Genomic DNA, 21,360 nt, shown 5'->3' on the forward strand with positions numbered 1-21,360 from the left:
TGCCGATTTAGATTGACGTTTTTCTTTCAAAAATTTAGTTTAAGAGTTTTAATAAAATTCACCTTTAATAAATAAATATCTTATGATATTTTTAATCGATTACAGATACACGTCATCTTATAGCAGATTATCAAATTAGAATTCAATCATTTATGTTCAATGAAAGTGCTTTCTAATTTCAAATTTCGAAATTATAATTTCTTTGGGGTAATTTTTCATCTATCCAATCGATTAGATAAACGCAGAATTATCGGGACGCTTCGATACGTGTTCTGCCTAAGACGAGAAGGAGATGAGATATTTTCTTTTAGAATAAAAGGTGTTTCAAAAAACGTATTCTGAATAATGAGGCTGATTTGATTTTATAATGCTCTTCAGCGATTTCAGATTTTTTCCGTTCTTATGTTATTTTGTAAGAATGAAGTGCACAGAATCCAACATTAAGTGCATAAATTTCAAATGTTCCATTGCTTAAAAAGTATCGATGTTATTAAATAATGAAGAATCTATGTATGCATGTTCCTCACATTTTGGAAAAAAGGTGCCGAACTTTCAATACAAATAATAACTTCACCCAAACATGAGCATCTCAAAGCGCGAAATTTGAATTTCAAACTTTTTAACCCAAACGGCTGTTATAGTCTAAAAACGGCATTTTAAGTTGAATCATTAAAAGCGTTATATCACTTTTCAAATTGTTGCCACCAAGTATTATCGACCTGCATTATATTTAAAGAAAAATCTGCATAAATGTATGTATGTTTCCGGAATTGGGAAAAACCAACAGTATCTAGAGCCATGAAACTTTGAATAACGTAGTCTTCTACTCAAATATGAGCATCTGGAAGCTTGAATTTGGAATCTGGAGTTTGCTTTATTGCATATTTTATATTTTGTAAATCTTTAACGAATTTTTGATTTAAATAACTCAAAGATTTCGAAGTGAGCAATGGCAACATTGTACGGGAAAAAACACTTTTATCTCCAACGCGCGAGATTGTCTATCGGAAATTCTAAAGATATGCTGTTTTTAAATATTTTTAGTCTAAAAGGGCATTACCCCAAATGCTCTCGAAACGTGTATGTGTGCAAATGAAAAATATGTCACTCTGGGCGTAATATAAAATGTGAAAGTTTTCAGAATTTTTAAATTATTTATTTCATGTTTTGTGCGCAATTAATTACATTTTGATTGACAAACTCAAAAATCTGAAAGCAGTACGTTATCGCTCCAGAAAAGCGTAAAATATTTATATTTCAACCAATAACCAGGAAACTCGTCAGTTTAACGAAAATTTGTTGCCACTTCCTTAAATAAGATACTTTCACGTGCCAATGCATTGCCATTCCGCAAAGCATAAGATATTGAAATTTTACTTTCAAATCTTTGTTATTAATCAACAGACTGTGCGATTTAAAGGCAACAACCGCATTTTTAATTTCTATTATTATTAATCACTAACTAGACCCAACATATTACACTACCTGTACACATTAAAATCATTTATGTTTTTTCTTTTTTATAATAACTGTTTGACGCAACTGGCCGCTGTTCTAGTGTTAATTAAGACGAAGTAAATTCTTTTGAACAAAGCATAAGTGGTTTCCGTGAAAGCTGAAATAAAATTTTATTGGTCTATGGATAAAATTTATAAATAGCAAAGAAGAGAGAGAAGCAGATCTGCGATAAAAAAAGATCAAAATTTTTTATTTCAACAAAATGTAACAATGTAGCCACAAGTGTTTCAAAATAGAATAAAACGAAAAAATGCGTATAAAAGAAAAGCAGTTCCATTTCCACTGAAAAGATCGGATTCGTTTTCTCAGTAAAATGTTATCTCTGGCTAAATATAGGAATTTACCAGGAAAAACTTTCTTTCATCTAACAAAATTTTATTTTTAAGTTAAGCTAATTCCGTACCAAGTTAAATATCGATTTACATTCTTTTTATGCCGAAAATTACTTCTCTTTCTGTTATTTAGGGAAAAAAAATTTTTCTTAGAACATCTGCAAAATACGTTGACTGGCGCAGTGAAAGCTGATAAGCTGAAATTTAAATATGCTCTTAAGAGCTTATTCTCTTATTGGATTTCCGTAGCATTTAGAAATTTAGTCCTTGCGAAGCTTAAACAAAAAGATTTCATTGCTTTGTTGTAAATTAATTTAACTCATTACCACCTTTCCAGAGGGTAAACTTGTCTTTTACGTGTTTAATCTCCTGGAATTTTAAAGTTTTATGTTTATGTTCATGTACTATCTTATTGGTGATTGTCATACTAATGCCGAAAGACGGTTCAATCTCACGGTATGTCACATGCACGTTCTTGCTTTATCAGTTCACGCACAGCATCAATATTTTCTAGCACAGTAACCGAGGTAAAGGAAAAACTTTTGGACAACTTTCATGGAATTCGTTCTGAAGCGAACGGTCGACCACGACTGAATTCGTTATACCAGTTTTTACAGTGCTGATAAGCTGTTTTGAATCCCTAGATTGCGACATAGATAGGGTTATTCATAATTCCGTGACATACCTAAAATTTATGACAAATAATTGACGCAACAAATGCCAAATTTTGCCTACACAGGCACATTCACCAAGGTAATTTTTATATATTTCCCATAGACTCCATGTGCCTACCTTTGCTTATATGGTGGACATCCATCAACATTTTGTTCCTCATACATACCAATATATTCCAATAAACAAAAGCCAGAACGTCGGTGGCAGGTTATAAAGAACCTGTACGGGGAGTAGAGATACTAAGAAAATATCCTTGATAAATGCAGTCAAGAAAACATCAAAAGAGAAAATGTGAAGATCAATGGGTTCACAGCAGTAACGCATCATGCGGGCATAGTATTCACCTCGGTAAATTTTGATTAAGATACTTTCATAAATGACATTTGTCTCTGTAGTAAATTTTGATTAAGATACTTCCGTAGACTGGCTTGATAATGGTATGTATGGCAATGAACCAAATAATTGTTTTGTTAAAAGAAGTAACCATCATTGTTTTCTTTCATCTGTGGCACTAGACAGCGTTCCAGAATATACAAGTAAATCCTCTCAATGATGCGAAGATGTCTACTGTGTGAACATAGTGGATACAATGAGCAATAATGAAACACGAAAGGAAAACATAGTAAGTTTACCTCTGTTTCAGAGCAATAAAATTTAATACAAGTTGCGTGGTTTATTTGTTATGAATTTTTTAAATGATAAACGAACGAGGTAATAACCTATATATAAAACACTTCATAAATTACTGATTTAATACTGAATCAAATCTGTACAGTTTCTTCAGCTGCCGGCTAGATCATGAATCTTGACATGTTATTATCTCAGACACCCTTAGTAAAGGGATATCTAGGAACTAAAGATACCCACATATGCAGTTCATCTTACTCTCCTGATTAAAGCTTCATTTATCACAAAAATAAGATAAGAGAAGTTTTACGAGATCTTCAGTAATTTTTCTGGACTTTCAGACAAGAGAAGCACGGCATCACAATTCCATATCCCCGCAGATCGCAAGCTTCCAAGAACAGTTTGAAACTTAATACAATTTAATCAAGTTGGTTCATTCGCAAGTGACTAGTCAAAGCACATCAGGATTATCTGCTTTAGAAAAATGTGTAAGGAAACCCGCTGTTATTTACGTTACGCGAGGAGAAAACCGCGAAAACTCACGTGAGCGACATTTTGCAGGAAATCGAACTACCAGTGTTTAGTGGTTTTAAAATATACTTGCCCAGTATTTGGCACCAAAGGTGATCAAGAACATTTTTGGGATTTTGTATTGTTTACATTTAATAATCTTCATTAATAGTTAAGTTTAATGTGTAAAATTCAATAATCTTGTTTTGAATGTTCTTAATGATCTGTTGCACCTGTCGGTCTGGCAGACATACTTGCAGCCTATTCAAATATTTCTTCAATATCTTTGGTTTTATTTTGAGAAATAAGAATTTCATTCTGAGTCTATAGAAAGTATTTCACAGTCTTCAAGATACAAGATCTAAAATAATGTTATCTTTAGTTTTTAACTTAAGTGCATAGTTAAAATGCGTACTTTATTTATAATATTCTTATACGTTTTACATAGTTCTTTTTCTGGGTTTCAATGCTTTAAGTCTTAATCATTACCGAAATTTTATTTTAGCATGCAATTTTCCGTGACATCTTTACATTTTAAATGACTGTGAAGTTAAGTGACACCGAATTTGATTTTGATTTTATTCAAATTTTAAGTATCTCGAATTGTTTAATTCGAGCTAAATCCATATTAAATTGTAAAGGAAGAAAACCTATATTTACTTTTACTAAACTGCTTTAAATTTTTGTATAAAATATTAATATCTATATGATGAAATCATATATTAGACTTACCAAATTGTTTCTTGAGATGAACCTGTAAGAAAACAATACAACACACTGAGTTTTTTAGCGAATGAAATACAAGTTTAAATTATTTCTTTTATAAAATACTTAAGATTGCATATTTTAAAAGTTAGCTTACCTGGAGGACCTCTTGATCTCGTATTCGGACGTGAGTCGTCAACCTGTAAAGAAGTATTAAAACTCTTGGGAATAAAGCAAAAGTTATGATTGGCGATATCTTTTGATATTACACTGTGATGATGAAACATTAGTTGGTTAGATCAAAATACAGGAATTGATAATAGTGCACAAATCTAGATATGAGCTATTTTAAAACTTAATTTTATTAATTCATCGAAAGATTAAAAGTATTACAATAATAAATTATTATGAAAATATTGTTTTCAGTATTTTGTACTAAAATGTAAAATTTAAGGATGGCATTATTATGCTCTATTTTCTTTTAACTGTTACAGCTATGTACAAGATTGAAAATTTGAAGATAAAATAGCTGAAGATTAGAAATGTTAGTTAGCAGAGGAGTTGGATTCCTAATGATAATCTCATTTAAACTTATCCAGAAGAAGCAAAGTGGGTAATTAACATATATTTTGGAAATGCAAATGTAATTATGATGCCTAGACAACCACCTTTAAGAGATTACATGCAATGCGACACAGTGAATTTGTAAGTTTTGCTGTTGATATGACAAAAGCTTTCCACACATTTTTGAATGCACAAACACTTTTTGTTTGTAAAAATTTTTTATTTGTAAACATTTTTGATTGCACAAATGATTGATTTTAAAGGAGTATAAAATATTAATGAGCAACAGCTTACACTGAGAGATAGTTTTTTTTGTTTCATTCAAACTTTCATTCAAACCTCAAACTTGTTATAAGCCAAAATAAAAGCTCATATAAATATATTATTAATAGAAGATTACAGTTTTTGCACTTTTTGTTGAAAAATATTCTACTATTTTCAATACGAAAATGATGTAGAAATCTTAGAGTAGTGATTCAAAGGAACAATAACCAATACCTTCATAACGAAATCAAAATCCTTACAGAATGTCAAATATTTATCCAATAAAAGTGCATACGCCAAAAATATTTCCAAAATTAAATCTATAATCCTAAAAGAAGACCATTTCATTCAATGGAAAACATCATCATAAGCCTTTAAAATGTGTGCTTCTACTGTGAATAAAAATAAATAAAGATTTATAGATAAAAAAGAAAACAATTCAGTGTTCATAATCTTCCTCTGAGAAATATAGCAAAGGGTAAAGCTAAATATAGATTCCTTCACGAGAACAACAAAAGTAAAAATTTATTTCATTGTGTGAGATGAATTGTAGATGAATCAGAGCTATATCTGAATGACTACAACAGAAAGGGGCAATTTACTATCATGAAAGTGGACAGAAAGACTTGAAAACTTGGTTTCGAGTGTCTAAATAAAGTTTCAATAAAGCTTTATGATTATAATTCAGTTCTACATATAATGGAAAACTGAAATTAGGAAGAGTCGGAGAATGTAAAAATAAATTCTATAAAGTAGCAACTTACTCCTTCCTATAGATAGTCTGAAGCGCTGGTGCTAAAGAAGTACTGCACTTCAAAAAACGTTAGTGCTCTTGTCTTCCCTCAACTATCAACTAATCATTATTCATTAAATAATAATTATTAAGCTGCATAATTTCTATATTAATGTGTTGCGCAAGAGTTAATGTAAATGAAATGTTGTTGCTTAATTTTTCCACAGTCTCCTAAGTAAATCTTTCTCCGTATTTAGATTATTTTAACGTGAATTAAAATTTCAAATTTTGTTGGATGTAAATTAACAAATTCTTAAAACTAAGTAATTTGGCATTCACTTGACTAAAATGAAACTAGCTTCAGATCTGTGACTCAATTTAATATTTTTCTGGTAGTTTGAAGTTAAAAAAACTTACCGGTTAAACTGACAAGTAAATAACAAAATATTTGCTTGCAGACATGTCGGTTAAAATTTTTAATTCCCAAGTTTGCTTAATTTCTCCAAGAAACATTTAAGTTGCTCTTAGCATTGGATACTGGTATGAAAATTTATGAGGCTGAAAAATGGAGTATGACGTGAAAATTAACCAATTTATTTCTTCAAGAATTAAAAATCTTATAATTTTCAATCGAGTATCCGCAATTTTGTGAACGTCATTGTTAAATACGAATTTCATTTTGTAAGGATATTATTTAAATTAATCAGTTATTACGATTTTGGTCTTTACTATCTCTTCTCCTTTCCGTTTTCCACGAGAGTGTAAATTAATTAGCCAGCATTTAAAAGGTGTTTGGATTTTAAGACAGAGCATGTTTCTGGCTTCGTGCGCACGCTTAGTATTAGTTTCCTGCCAGCTCTGATAGTTGTAATTATTCTGCTTTGCAACCTATCGCTGCTGACACTTTGGTTTTGACTCTCCGAATAGAGGTACTCAGCCAGCTTATACTAATATTTAATTCTGTAGTCTTTGACTGCTGTTCCAGGTTTGATTAAAATTTGACTGTTCTATTCAGTTGCATTACCACAAGCTATGACTGATATTGTTGCGCAAGAGAGTGGGTTATGTTCTAAATTCTATTTAAATAAACCTTCTAGCGACTGTGTAGTTACTTCAGATATAGCGATAATTCGTTTTACGTCTGTTGTGGTTTTGGGCTACTTAATAATATCTTCATAACGAAATCAAAATGCAAGATCAGATCATGGAAATTATAATATTCTTACGTAATATATCCTCTGTTTTAGAAATAACGTCATCCAACCAGCTCTTCAGCCTAGTAATTAAGCGATATAATGACTAAGATGACATATATCAGAACAAAAGTGATCCGGTACATCCGGCTCTGCTTTGTCAAGAACACAAAGGGATTCTCGATAAAAGAGAGCTGGAATTTGGAGTACTTTCCTTGTATTATTTGACCTCAGAAAAGCGTATTTGCATGCAAAATGTAGATAAAAACCCAAATTTCCAAATTCATTAACAAAACTAAAATATCATAGAATTTTAAATGTACGATAAAATGCACAATACAAGATACTCTTGAAGAGCACCAGAAAGGGAAAACAATAAGGAGTGACTTGTAGTCAGTCACATAAGGCTTAAATAAGCACGGAAAAATAATATTTATTATATATGGAAAACACGGAAAAATAAATTTAATAATAATATATATATTAATATAATTAATATATATTAATATATACATATTTGTACCTCATTTGGAAGGAGAAAATAGAACTAAAAACAAAGATATTCATAGTGTTAAGAAAGTGAGATGCACGATACCTTAGAAATGCATTGCCTTCTAGGATAACCTTACATTGGATATAAAACTATTTAGACTATTAGGTAAGAAATTCGAAAAATCAGATTTTCTTTTACCAGAGTTCGAAACATGAACCTTCCAGCTGTTAAGTGGATGCATTTGCCACTTACACCTCAAGACGCAAGAGGATGCACAGAATAATAGCAAATCTTACATCATGAGTGAAATTACTGACATAATTGATGATTCAGCTTTGCGTATCTCTACTAAAGATCATTTTATGTGGCATTTATCCTGCCAAAATAAATATCTATATTACTTTTACTTGGCATTTATCCTACCAAAATATTTCACAAGTGAGTTTAAAGTACTTATGAAGCCACTAATAACAGATAGCTTATTTGTAATGTCCTCCAAATTTCGTTTTGTGAAATTTCTATTGAAATCCCATCCCATCTAGTAGCATTAATCCAACCAGTGAGGTAAAAGCTTTTAAACCACTTGGTGGCTGATGTGCGGCGGCTTTGCTTTTTATGTGCATATAGTGCATATAGACTGGATACCTAGGAGATGATTGATTTTAATGATTGCACCACATGTTTTACTAATCATATGTTAGAAAGAAGATAAATAAAAGGAAAGGTATTTATTCCAAGAATATACGGAAAACTGGAACAATTCCCAGTTCGCGCACCCCAATAAAATGTGGGAATACCGAAAGGTAGAAAGATTGAAGCAACACGAAGAAGAGAAAAATAGAAAGCGAGCAAACAAAAGACGATCTGAAGACTAAATCTCGGAGGGAAAATGACTATCGAATAAGAAGATATTCTCAGAAGGTAAAATCGCAAAGGAATTGAAGCAGCGTGAACAGGAGTAAAATCAATAGCATGTATACATTTACTGAATACGTTTTATTAAAGGATTACAAGGGAGAAAAAGACCAAGACTAAGCATGTTAAGTATAAAACTTTGCTCTTTTCAATTCATCGATTAATAAACAAACTGATATTCCTGTTTTTTCAGCTATAATAATTTCATGTTTTCAGTTTTTCTGAAATTTACCTTTTAAATGGGTTTTCTCTATATATGATGTTTTCACGTTTCTTAATGTTTCTAGTAATCAAAAGTGCTTTGCTGATGTGTTTTTTTTATAGTGGAATGTTCTGGGTTTTATGGCCTTTTATTTATTATCATTTCATGGGTTTCCTGTAATGAAGTGTTCTTTGTGCAATGAAATACTTTTCCATTGGTATGAATATCACGTTGTTTAAAAAGAATGGCCAAACAAATTTTCAAAATTTAACCTGAATTAAATCTAGCGTAATAATTGTGCCTGCCAACACTTGTAGTCACGACTGAAAATTTCCCTAGAATGTTTTATTTGAAGTGTGTGAAGTATCCTCTGTTATTTTCTGTATCTTTTGTTGTGTCAAGAAAGAAAATTTTAGTTTAGATTTCAGATTAAGAACTTAAAGCAATGATCACAAGATACCACATTTGATGAACAGAATGAATGAGACGAACAGAATGAATGAGACAAGGATCATTTCTAATTACATGTCTGCCCAATCATGTTGCAACTTCAAAGTACTGTGGCTTCGTATATTGTCGTAATGAAGTATCAAGCTATAGTACCGCCATTCTTTCACCGATAAGGTTTCTTGAAATAAACATCTTATCTCAGCCTTAAATAAGCACAATAAAATTTCACTCTACATTTATTGACTGCTCGCCTTGTGGATAGCTAATGCTCCTTGACAATTTTTTTTATACTAAAAATAGTCATCAATGAAGATTTGTTTTACTTGTAACTTTCTTTTCTGGCTTTTCTGATGTTTAGCGAATTTGAAATTCTCTTCTGTGAGGCTTGTTACCTCAGCTCAGAATGTTAGTTATGAATTTTCATTTTCTGTGATGACTAGAAGAAGATTTTTAGACTGAATTTTAGTTGCAAAGGCTGAAATTTAATATGAGTATTTTTCGGCCACCAGAGTCGTCTGCATGTATGTGAGATCTTATTTCGCAACGCACAGTTCGCATGCACAGCTCGCAATTTGTTTTTGCATTCTTGCAAACGCTAACTGTAACTTTCACGCTTTGCTTTTTGCTGTGTTGTGTTTACAGTCCACTCGCATTGATGTATTTTAATGTTTATTAATTTAAATTTAAGATACCGCTACGCTACAGTATTCTTTGTTGAAAGAATTCAAGGATTTAGAACGTTATTAGGATTTAGAACGTTATTAGTATGTTTTTTGAGATATTTAAATACAAAATAACTCGATATAAAGATTCCTAGGGAACATACCAATAATAATTTAAGTACTGCATTCGGGATTTAAATAAAAAGTAAAACTACTCTGAAGTGAATACAGAGGAGATTTACTTGAAGACAGTTGTCAAATTGTATTTGGTCTAATACAAAATGGTCTACTGTTTTTTTCTAGCTACTGATGAAACCAATTGACGCATGAAAAATCTCTAAACTATTCATGCTTTGATCAATATCCTCAAAGTTTCATAAATTAATGAAATGCTGGAAAATCTGTTATTTAATAATACAGATAACAATAATATGAATACATAGCGTGATGATGCTCAAAACTTTCCCTTTAATATCACATTTAATGTAATCGCTTAAGTTAAAGCGAAACTTACAAGTAATATAAGGTTGTAAAGAGAATATTGTTCATGAATATTTTCTAATGATCATATATATTTTAATCCGGTGAGATTATTATTTAATCAAATATTAAGTAAAATCATATATAAGTAGAAACTACAAAGAATTCTATACTAAATGCTTATTTTACATAAGAATAATAGTCGAAATAAAACGCATCGTACGCAGCACGATTAATCTCCATACCAAACAAGTCTTTAAAAATATCAAAAGCGTAATATTTAATATTAATTTCTAAAAAAATGTATCTTTTAGTTACAGTGGTATCAAAATTAAAGGACGGTGAGAAAAAATGTACTCACAGAGCCAATGTTTCAACTAATGCTCAAATTCTGTAATTATTTATGTTAACTTAATACAATTTAACATAAGCCTGCATTTCATCGCATATGTTAGCGACGGAAATAAGCAAATTCGCTGATTGACAATGTGGTTTACAAGGACGTATGCTGGAATTTAGGTCTGTAGTGTTGTTTAAAGTGAATGTGGTTTTTGAAAGTGATCAGTATTCAGTAGTTATGGCTCAAAGGCATCACTTAAGTGAAGGTCAAAAGTGTCGAATAATTAGTGGAATCGATGGAGGTTAAACACAAATGGAGGTCGCCAAGATTTAAATGTTTCTCAAAATGTCATATTAAGAGTTTGCAGCCGCTTTTTGAGCACTGGATAAGGCTGGTCTAGGGCGACCAAGAACGACAACTGCATAGGAAGATTGTTTTCTGTTGTTGCCAGCTAGAAGAAAGAGATTTGGTTTTAGATCTTCAGGCTGCCACAGGAACTCGAATCAGCCGTTCTTAGCAAGGCTGAACTGTAGGCGAGAAAACCAATGATTTGTGTCCCACTCACTCCAGCTTCCACAGAACCACGTTTAAACTGATCCCGTCTTCGTGTTCTATGAAACCAAGTCGACTGGGCCAGAGTATTGTGTACTGACGAGTCGAGATATAGTTCTAACAGTGATTCTAGACATGTTATGATCCGGAGAGAGGAAGGAACATGCAGCTTTGCCTTCCCTTGTTAGTGAAACATCCCATTTACGTTTAATGGTTTGGGGAGAAGTCATGAAAAGTGGCCGCAGTGAGCTGCATATCTTTCAAACAGGTTCTGCAACCGCTCGGAGATATGTTGACCAAGTATTGGAACCACAAGTTAGATGGATTGTTTAGGGTACTGTTGGCCCAGAGCTTTTGTTAATGAATGACAATGCTCAGCCTCATCGAGCATATGTGATGTCAGAAGATATCCCTCGAATGGATTACCCACCTTACTCACCCGACGTGAAACCAATTGAGCATGTGTGGGATGCCTTAGGGCTCCAAATTCCTTCCCGGATCCCCAAGAAGCTGAAAATCTTTTAGAAGAATGGCATGCAATTCCACGAGACTTGATCAACACTTTGGTAAAGGTCAATGAAATCATGATGCGTTATATATATCTGTTCAAGGTGAATGTACACCATATTAAAGAAAACAGATTTCCATAAAAGGTGGTTTAATTTCTCCATCATTTTCCAATTTCCATAAATTTGGTTTTGGTGTCAATATGTTTCGAATAATCAGCTGCTAAACATTGTAATTTATGTTAACTAATGCTTTTGTACAAACTTTTATTAATAGTTTTTATTATGTATCAGTTGCGTTTCATTTCTTTCATTATCCTTTAATTTTTATGAACAGTTTATTTTAAAGTATAAAACATATTGTTTTACGTTTTAGTTTTAATAAATGGGCTATAATGTTAGCATGTCTTTTTTTACGTTGTCTAACACTATAGTGCCTATGACGCCTCATTTTGAAAGAATCGATGCCCTTTCAGATGCCATCGGTAAAAAAGTGTTCGCCATCTAGAGGAATGGAAGAGCATAAAATATATTGTTTTTCATTAAATGTCCTACTGTAAGTTGTTTCATAACCTACGCTCATAATAATGTTTCGAATTTAAGAAATATATTAAAAAGAAAAATCTAAATAGAGAAGTTACTGTAGAAATGAAGTGTATTTTAAGATTTTAATTAAAAGCTTGGGAAGAATTTATGGAAATAAATATTAGGAATGGGCCATTTTGAAGCGTAACATTTTCCTTAGCTTAATAAAATTTCGAGATTCGAAAATTCTAATATTCACGCATTGATTCGAATCTTTTGAATTAACTTAAGAACACGTTGAACTTTTTAACTCATAACTTTGCAAAGATTAGTTTTATTGATGTAGAAGTAATCCTTAAAAAATGTGGCGATTGTTTACAACTTCAGTTGAACACGATCACTATCTATCGTGTCGTTGCGAATATATTAATACTCTACTTTTAACTTTCATGATAGAATTTAACTTTGTATGTTTATTTTTTATCTATGCGAAGTATTGAAATAATTTTTCTTCTATAACACTAGCTTTTATTTTAAAAGATTTTGAAAAAGGAAAAGAATTATCCAAGCATTCCGTAGTTCTTAAGTTATGGTAAGAAATCGAACCTCAAGATTCAAGCGTTTTCTTTATTTATTTTCCTTTGTAAAATTCATTTTCCTTTCTGATCAATAGAGGTACTTTTTGAAAACAATATAAACTTGTTATTTATTATAAGCATATATGCTTTAATTAAGAGCTTTAATATTAAGGGAAAGCTGATTAAAAGGATTCTAGAACCTTTAGGTTTCGAATTCAAAAAAATTAGGACTCATCCCAGCTCTATAAAATATGATCAGCTCAACAAGTCTACTCTAATTCTTAACCACATTTTAACAACAAACTACAATTTTTGAAACTAGTGTATCTTTCAGAGCATCGAAAATAATACAGAAATATCTGTATTCATTTAATTAATTTTAATTATTGTATCAAAGCATAAGTACTAAAAATACTTTTAATTTCCTGTATTTACTCTTTAGGCGTAATAATGTGAATTACGTATGTAATATGTTTTAACTAGGCCTCCAGATATGATTATATGAAAACTTACCTTGCTCATTTATATGAAGTTGAGCCTAAAAGAAAATAAGGAAAAACTCAGATTAGGCAGCTGATGTGATAAAAAATTCACAAAAATTATTTTACACAAATAAAAATAAATTATTTTTAAAGTAACTTATTTATAAATATACTTTTAAATATAATTATATTTTTAAGCTCAATATTGCATTTACAGCATGCATATAAAATGTAAAAGGCTAACTGAAGCAGAATTTTAATTCTTGGGAAATTATAGCGCCCATAGCGATTGCACGATAAACACATTTAAGGCAAATAGATAGAACCACATTAAAAGTAAAGATAGCAAATATATAAAAGTTCGACTACCTTATCAGATTTTCAGTTTGAATTTTAGTTATGCAGAGAGATTGTTCTTTTTTTTAGGTGAAGTATAATAAAGTTATCGTTTATTTGTTAACATGTTTTTAATTCTTAATTTACTAATTAAGTCTCAATTAAGTACATACACATTATCTTAATTTCCGTTATCTGAATTTCGTATAGTTAGAAACTCCATCTATCTGTATCTTGTTTATCTTTTTAGGTGAAGCACAATTAAATGTTGTTAATTTATTTTCATGTTTCTAATTTATAATTTAACACTTATGTTTATGTAATAAGTATTAGAACATTAACTGTATTACTTCATGTAGGTAATATGTAATAAGTATTAGAACATTAACTGTATTACTTCATGTAGGTAATATGTAATAAGTATTAGAACATTAACTGTATTACTTCATGTAGGTAAAAAAAAATAGCGCTATCATGTAATTTTAATTCAGCAGAAGTAAGCTATGCGTTTTTTTTTTTTTTTTTTTTTTTTTTTTTTTGTTTTAAGCAAATAAGAAATAATTTCTTCGTTTAATTGTTGAATACTAAAAATAGAAAATATATATGTTTACTTTTAGATCCTATGTCAACGAAGACGAGAATTCTGTTGCTTATTTTTATTAAAATAAAATTGGACAAATAAAATGTAACTTAATTTTTTATACAAATAAAACACATTTTAGCTGTTTAATTTTGTCGAAAGTGATGTATTCTGTATTTCGAATTTCGGAAGAAAAATTGTTAATTTTTTAATCCCACAGTTTTGGTTAAAATAAAAGAATTATAAAAAGAAACTAAAGTTTCCTCATTTGCGTAACAGGAACTTGAAATTTGGCCTATAGGAAAAAAATAGTTAAACTGAACATCCGGATATATGGAGTTCTACTATATTAACGCTTCTACATGACTATTAAATTAAAACCAAATAAATAAATTCTGTCACATAGTATGTATTTGCCAGTCGCACAGAAGTAAATTATTTTGTCTTTAGAATCTTGGAAAAATCTCCGAGAAAGATCGCTTAAAATGCACTAATAATTTTTACGAAAATGTATGTTTTATTCTAGGGCTTAAAATCAGTAATTAAATAAACTTATTCCTACTTTTACTTTTCACTTTTCCTTTCAAATTGATCTTTGCCCGTATCTATATCGTATGATGTGAAATTAGTTATATTATTTTTCCATTTTTTAAATTTATTTACTTATTTTCAATTTTATTTTTATTGAATTTCGTGAGGGCATTTATAATTTTAACTTTGATAGTATTAAAAATCTTACACGTATTCTTAAATAATAAGAACAAAGTTCAAAATAGTTCACTTACATCATAAATCCTGACTAAAAATAACTTTCGTAAATTACAGCCAAACTATTCCTTATTAACTGTCTAGTTTTCATTATCAACAATCAATAACAAGGTTGAGCATAAAGAGAAACAGACTCACTCACTCAAGCACGGCTGAGTTTCCGAGACTAAAGATATATTTTCATCATGTCAGTAAACAAGGAAAAGTCTGAATTTTGACTAAGACCGCGAAAGCAGAAATGTCGTCCATATAATTAAAATGCTCAGCAGTGGAATCCAGTAGTTGGATTCAGAGATCTTTTAGAGAATAAGACTTTTCTGAGACTTATTTTAAAAAGAATAAGACAAAACTGACAACGTGATCTGATTGACCTTAAAAATTACTTAGTAGGACTAAGAACATTTTCTAGGCCCTTATTAATCAGAAATTTTTTATCTTACTTCTTCCAGAAAAAAAAAATATGAACACTGCCTTTCAGAAATCCTGTACTAAAGCAGTTACGTAATTCTGTAATTCCGTAAAAAACAAAAGCAATAGAATCATAAATTTTGGATATTATTATAGTAATCAGGGAGATATTTAATGATTTTTATCATTGGTGTGCATTTTACGGACGTTTCCATCTCAAATGCGTATCTAAACTGATTTTGAAATCGTCTCATTGTGGGAGATTTTGAGTTCTGGAATGTTTATCACCTGGGATATTAGTGCGTTTTGATTTTGACAAACCCCATTGTCAAGAAGAAACCAAACGTTAGATTGCAGATGGGAATGGGTATGATAATGGACCATCTCGTAAACCATTTCTCGATATATTTCTTGCTTAGGTAACTTTTTACAATTTTAACCCAATGAGAAGACGTTCATTTTGCAGCCATTCGTCTTGCTGCCATCGACTATTTCAAAGCGAATAAAAATGTTTGAGGGTCATCATGAAATGTTATGACATTTGTTTCTCAAATTGCAAATAAATAGTGTTGTAATGCAATTTTAATTGAGCAGAAGTAAGCTGCGCGTTTTGTTTTGTTTTAACAAAACAAAACGAAATTCGAGGAAATAAGTTTAAATGAAATACAGAAAAAAATGCGTATAATTTAATATTCCGTACAAGAAAGTCATGTGGTGTACACATAAGATTTTTTTTATTCCATGTGAAATACCTTACAAAACAGAGAAGTCGTCTTATGAAATAATTTCTTTATTCGATGTGATAGATTAATTATAATTGAAAAGAGTACTAGTTTTGTAAGTCCGTAATATTTTGAAAAGACTTAAAAGATTTGCATGTCTAGAGCACGCAGAATACTTCTAATAGTGAATTTGTGTCTGAAATACCATATCTATCAAATCGTAACATATGAACTAAAATAATTGATATGCATCATTATAACTTCTGAAGATATGAAACAAATGAAAATTTGGTTACATTTGATTAATAGACACTGGTTAGTTAATTCAGAATAGTATTTTGCTACCCATTAATTTGGATATTTGCCGTATAGTAATTCAAAGTGAGACTCCTCCTTCAATTTTCAGTACCTATTTCTTCTTTCCTTAAAACCTCATTCATAAAAAGCCGTCTCGACAGCGACATTTCATATAATTTTAGCACCGTTCGACAAAACGAACAATGCTAAAATTATATGAAATTCCGCTGAAGGCTAAATTCCCATTATCACATATAATTCTACAAAATGATAGGCGCAGGAGGCGAGCAGTTCCAGTTAAGACTGCAAGCAGCAACATGGCGGTTAAGATTGTTACCGATCGTAGTGTAAATGTTTGGCGCGGTTACAGAGAAGTGATTCAATAAAAGCTTTTGTCGCTTCATCTCGTTAATCTGAGAAGATGGGTTGCCATGGTAACGATCCTCCTTCGCCGTTCGGATGCCAGCCTGCTTTTACAAATTTCCCTCTTTATCTCCGTAGATCTAGATATTCGACTGCATTTAAAAGTCAAACTAATGAAGGAAGATAGCAGAATGGAAAACTTCTCTCCGACCGTTTGCAACATAAGGAGAACTTAGTTCTTGCAAAGTGGCGAACGTTGAGAGAGAGAGAGATAATTTCCTAATTTCGAATTTAGAGAGCTGATGAAGGAGACAAACTCTGCTTCAATACGACGAATAAAGAGAGGATTATAAAAGATAAATTGCGAGAAAAGTAATTACTTAAGGAATTCTTAATTAACATGTTTATATTAAAGTAATCAATTTAGGAGTTTCTTTTTATAATATTCATAGTATTTACTTGTGATTTCCTTATTAATATGTATGTTAAACATTTATGAATTTATATATTAACATAAATATAATAAATACTTTATTATTTCTTTGAGAGGGTTCCAGATATTCATTTACATGCGAAATATATATAACATCGATATTCTTCATTTCACTAATTTAAAGTTACAGAGCCGTTGTCACAGAATGCTTAGAAATAGTTCAAAAATATTAGAGAATTAACTCCCCACTTGCAAATGTTGCGAATGATTTATTACGTAAATACTGAGACAACTTATTTCTTCAAATATAAAAAATAATTCTCAGAGTTCTAGCGCACATTATTCTGAATACATAAATTAAGAAGAAATACACCGGAAACAAGAATATATCATATTCATTAATACACACACCACGTAAAATTAAGGAAATGTAATTTAATATTACCATAGCAAATTTAACATACTTCTTGTAAAATATAATAATGTTTCTCTTATTTTATGTCAAACCGGAAGTTATTAGAAGATGTATTTCTAAAATGTTCTTCGTAATGTTTACTACGATGTTAAATACTATCAAAATGCTATAGTTTTCAATTCAAAACCAGGAATCATAACCACAAGAAAGGCACACATACACACCCCATACTCTATATTTAGAAGACACTTCTCTGTTTTGCATATTTAAAGAAATTTAATTATATTTAACAGAAAATGCCGCATAATATGTACATGCAAATTATTACACCAGTTACCTGCCATGGAATAACCTGATACCTGCCATGGCTACTTCCCGGAACTTCATAATAGCACATATTCTTATACACAAAATTTAGATATTTAATATTTAGGTACAGTTTTGAGACAGATGCTATGACAAAAGAAGATTTATTACTTTTTAAAGTTAATTTTGAATTCTTTATGGATTGCGTTCATTTAATACTGTATCATGTACTTTCTCTTTTCTTTCTGTATGGCTTAGTGGTGTAACGGTAGCACACTTGATGTGTATTCGAGAGGTCCAGGTTCGAGTCCCGGCGAGGGCATTGGTCATTTTTCACGTCTCTCACAATCAAAATCCGAATGACTTTACAGTGGCGCGCAAACTAAAAAAGGTGGCGGATGATGATTCATCACCACCAGGATTTGGTGATTGAATCCCCTAATCCCCAGTCGTCGCCCTTTAAAAGGAAGAGTATGTATGTATTATTTCTGCGTGCATTCGTGGTGAAACGGTTATCACACTCGGCCAGTATTCGAAATGTCCAGGTTCGAGTCCCAGCTAGGTAATAAGCTTGATAAACTCGTGATTTTACGGTCAAGATACTGTAGTATTTTCTGCACAGTTTTTCTTTTCTGCCGTTTTATTAGATTTTTTTCTGTTCTTGAAATGATTGTTGCAATCATTTCAAGAACAGAAAAAAAAACCTATTATAGCTTTTCTTTGCCTTGTTCTTGTTCTGTATTGTTAAGATTTGTGCCCTATTCGATGCACAAATCTTAACAATATTTCTTATAACAACATAATAATTCTGCTTCTATTCTTGTGTACTCACAGAATAATATTTCATTGGTATTTGTTGTTTAGTAGCATCTTCATTCTTTCTTCATTCTTTTACCATCTTCGTTGCTATATCAAAAGTCTTTGTTGCAGCCCAATTGTTCAGTTCTTTAACCCTTTTATGACTTTAACTTGAAACTTGCTTCATGTTTTCATGTTTTCTTCTTTTCGTTGATTCCTGGATTAGGCGCACATTTTAAAAATTTCATGCTGATTACACTTATAGTATAAATCGTTTGAACACGAGATTCAACCCAAAATGAAATTTTTTATTACGTACATGTGAGTTCGTGATTCAGCACGTGCTTCTACAAGTAGAGCTGCCATACGCAAGAAAATAAAATTTGCTTCGGATGGTGGTCGCTGACCTAAGCTAAATTCATAGGCAGTTGATATTTTGAAGATCGTTTCATAGGACAGATATATGCTAAAACTATAAAACGTTGATGAAAATTTATACCCGGTTGTATCTGAAGTTCGTTTCATCTACGGAAACACGCGGTAATTAACATATTACATAGTAATTAAACTTTTATAACGTAATCATTTTCGACTCAATATTCCTGTATGAGTGCTTCTTCTGCTCAGTATTTCTGTTTATGCTTTAATATGGTATCCTTATAACTAACTTAAATTCTCAGACCTTTTTTATTTGATCCAAAGATGTATATAAAATGTAACACATTGTGCGCCACCATACAAATAAAGTTCATGTTTACGGTAGCTATAATTGTTTTTATTAAGATATCATAAATATTCCCTATTGTCGTGTTATATATTTGTGAAATATAACATTACATTTATATCTGCTTTTTAGACCATAATTATTTTGTATTCATTTGGATATATAAAGTGCATGTGGACAAAAAATTCTATTGGACCCTTGTTCTTCTAGAATACAGAAATTACAACTTAAAACAAATTACCTAGGAAATTAAAAAAAAATACCTAGTAACGGCATTTAGCTGTTCGACTCATTCAAATAATAACAAATGTCGTAATCACATGCATTTTCGGCTTGCTGTACTGCAGTTTGGTTATTTAGAGAATTTTGACATTTACCATAATCGCATTATATCTCGAACAAGAAAAATTAATGAAAGCATGAGTGAGCATTCACTGCTAAGAGGATGATAACCCATTCTTGCATCGAAATCGAAATTTGGAATGAGAGGTGAATCTTTGAGTGATTTTTTCTGGTTCAGCTAGCCCTCCTAAAAGGGAACAAAAGATAAGCTGTGCAGCCCATTCCTTCAACGTCGAAGCAATATAAAGATTCATTCATAGATGTAGTAATTTGTCCTTAATTTGTGAAGAGAAGTGACAAGTTAGTAAGGAGGAAGACGGCTACTGGCTGCTATAAGGTTTTATAAACCACCGGGACACCTAAAACCATTACTCCGTTCAATTATATATCGAATTTGTTTTCCATAGAATACATGCAGTCGAATCTGAATGCATGTCATAGTATACTATAACCTAATACTACAAATGGTCTGTTAGGCTAATATATGTTGCGTTTATTTGGATTGAAATGGCGCTTAATGAGTTTTTTTACTAATATTATATGATGCATTTAATGTTTTGTATATTTTATAATAAAATAAATAAAATATGGTGTGCTAGTTGAAATAGGGACGGTTTGTTAATCCTATAATCATGGCATCAAAATAATCAACTTGGTGCCTAAGTCTTTTGCATAGACAGATCACAAACTAGAATTAAGAATAGCTCCTTAAAATATAGATACCTTAAAAAAAGATTCCCATTATTTAAGACTTCTTGCATTTGGTCCGCCTTACATATGATTTGGTGGTTAGTAAAATCTTTTGCCATATTGCTTGGTCCGGTTTCGAATTCCGGAGATGGTATGAATGATATAAAAGTACATTTTTTTTTACGGCATGAGGGGCACTTAAAATCTGTTGAGCCAAAAGTGCTGTAAAGGAGTTGGTAGCAGTGGAAGAAAGCTACGAAATGCTTCGACTCCGTCTCTGAATTATTTCAATTAAAACTGCGATGAAACTGCACGAATTCCTCATGAAATCTGGAAGATGCCCCAAGCCTTGGTTAATGATAGGTGCTCTATTCCCTTTGACTACAATAAATGCCTGTAACTGATGTGTAGACTTTTTTTTCGGAGAACATTTTTGAATGAAATTAGTTCATAATTCATATTATATATGTAAAATATTATGGAAACCCCCAGGCAGCAGCCTGTTTGTTGAGATTTAATGTACCAGTGGTTTTATCCACTCGATCCAACTAGGCTCATAGTAAAGTAAGCTGCAGTTTTATGATGGGCGCTACAGTTCTTTCTCTCAAAAACTCAAGTACCTATGGCTGACTGCATCGATACAAATTACACCGTTCTAAGCTCTAAGAAATTGACAGACACTTTGCGTATCATTCGCCCTTAGTGCTATCTTTACCTCAGGTATGGGCAAATTACGGTCCGCCGAAAGGATCTATCCGTCCCGCGAAAAGAATTTTAATTTGCCTTTCAGAGGCAAATTAAAAGAAATATATATTTATATATTAAATGTTCATCTCCTTTTCTACTTTGTTTAAATATTATTTTTTTCTTCC

The 21,360-nt window shown here is 31.2% G+C and overlaps 1 protein-coding gene across 1 annotated transcript in view; it reads right to left on the bottom strand.

Annotated features, from left to right (window-relative positions):
- The window catches only part of LOC118192129 (uncharacterized), a 202,080-nt gene that overhangs the window by 109,392 nt on the left and 71,328 nt on the right, over positions 1–21,360 (bottom strand). Inside the window, exons 2-4 of the mRNA XM_085806517.1 lie at positions 13,338–13,362; positions 4,525–4,567; positions 4,395–4,416 (exon numbers count right to left, since the gene is read on the bottom strand). Of these exons, the coding sequence (XP_085662643.1) occupies positions 4,395–4,416; positions 4,525–4,567; positions 13,338–13,346 (74 nt within the window). The 5' untranslated portion in view covers positions 13,347–13,362. The remainder of the gene's footprint in view (positions 1–4,394; positions 4,417–4,524; positions 4,568–13,337; positions 13,363–21,360) is intronic.

This window comes from Stegodyphus dumicola, chromosome 12, assembly GCF_044657685.1.
Source record: "Stegodyphus dumicola isolate Sdum_Otavi_A_Nest chromosome 12, ASM4465768v1".
In the NCBI taxonomy this organism is placed as follows: Eukaryota; Metazoa; Arthropoda; class Arachnida; order Araneae; family Eresidae; genus Stegodyphus; species Stegodyphus dumicola.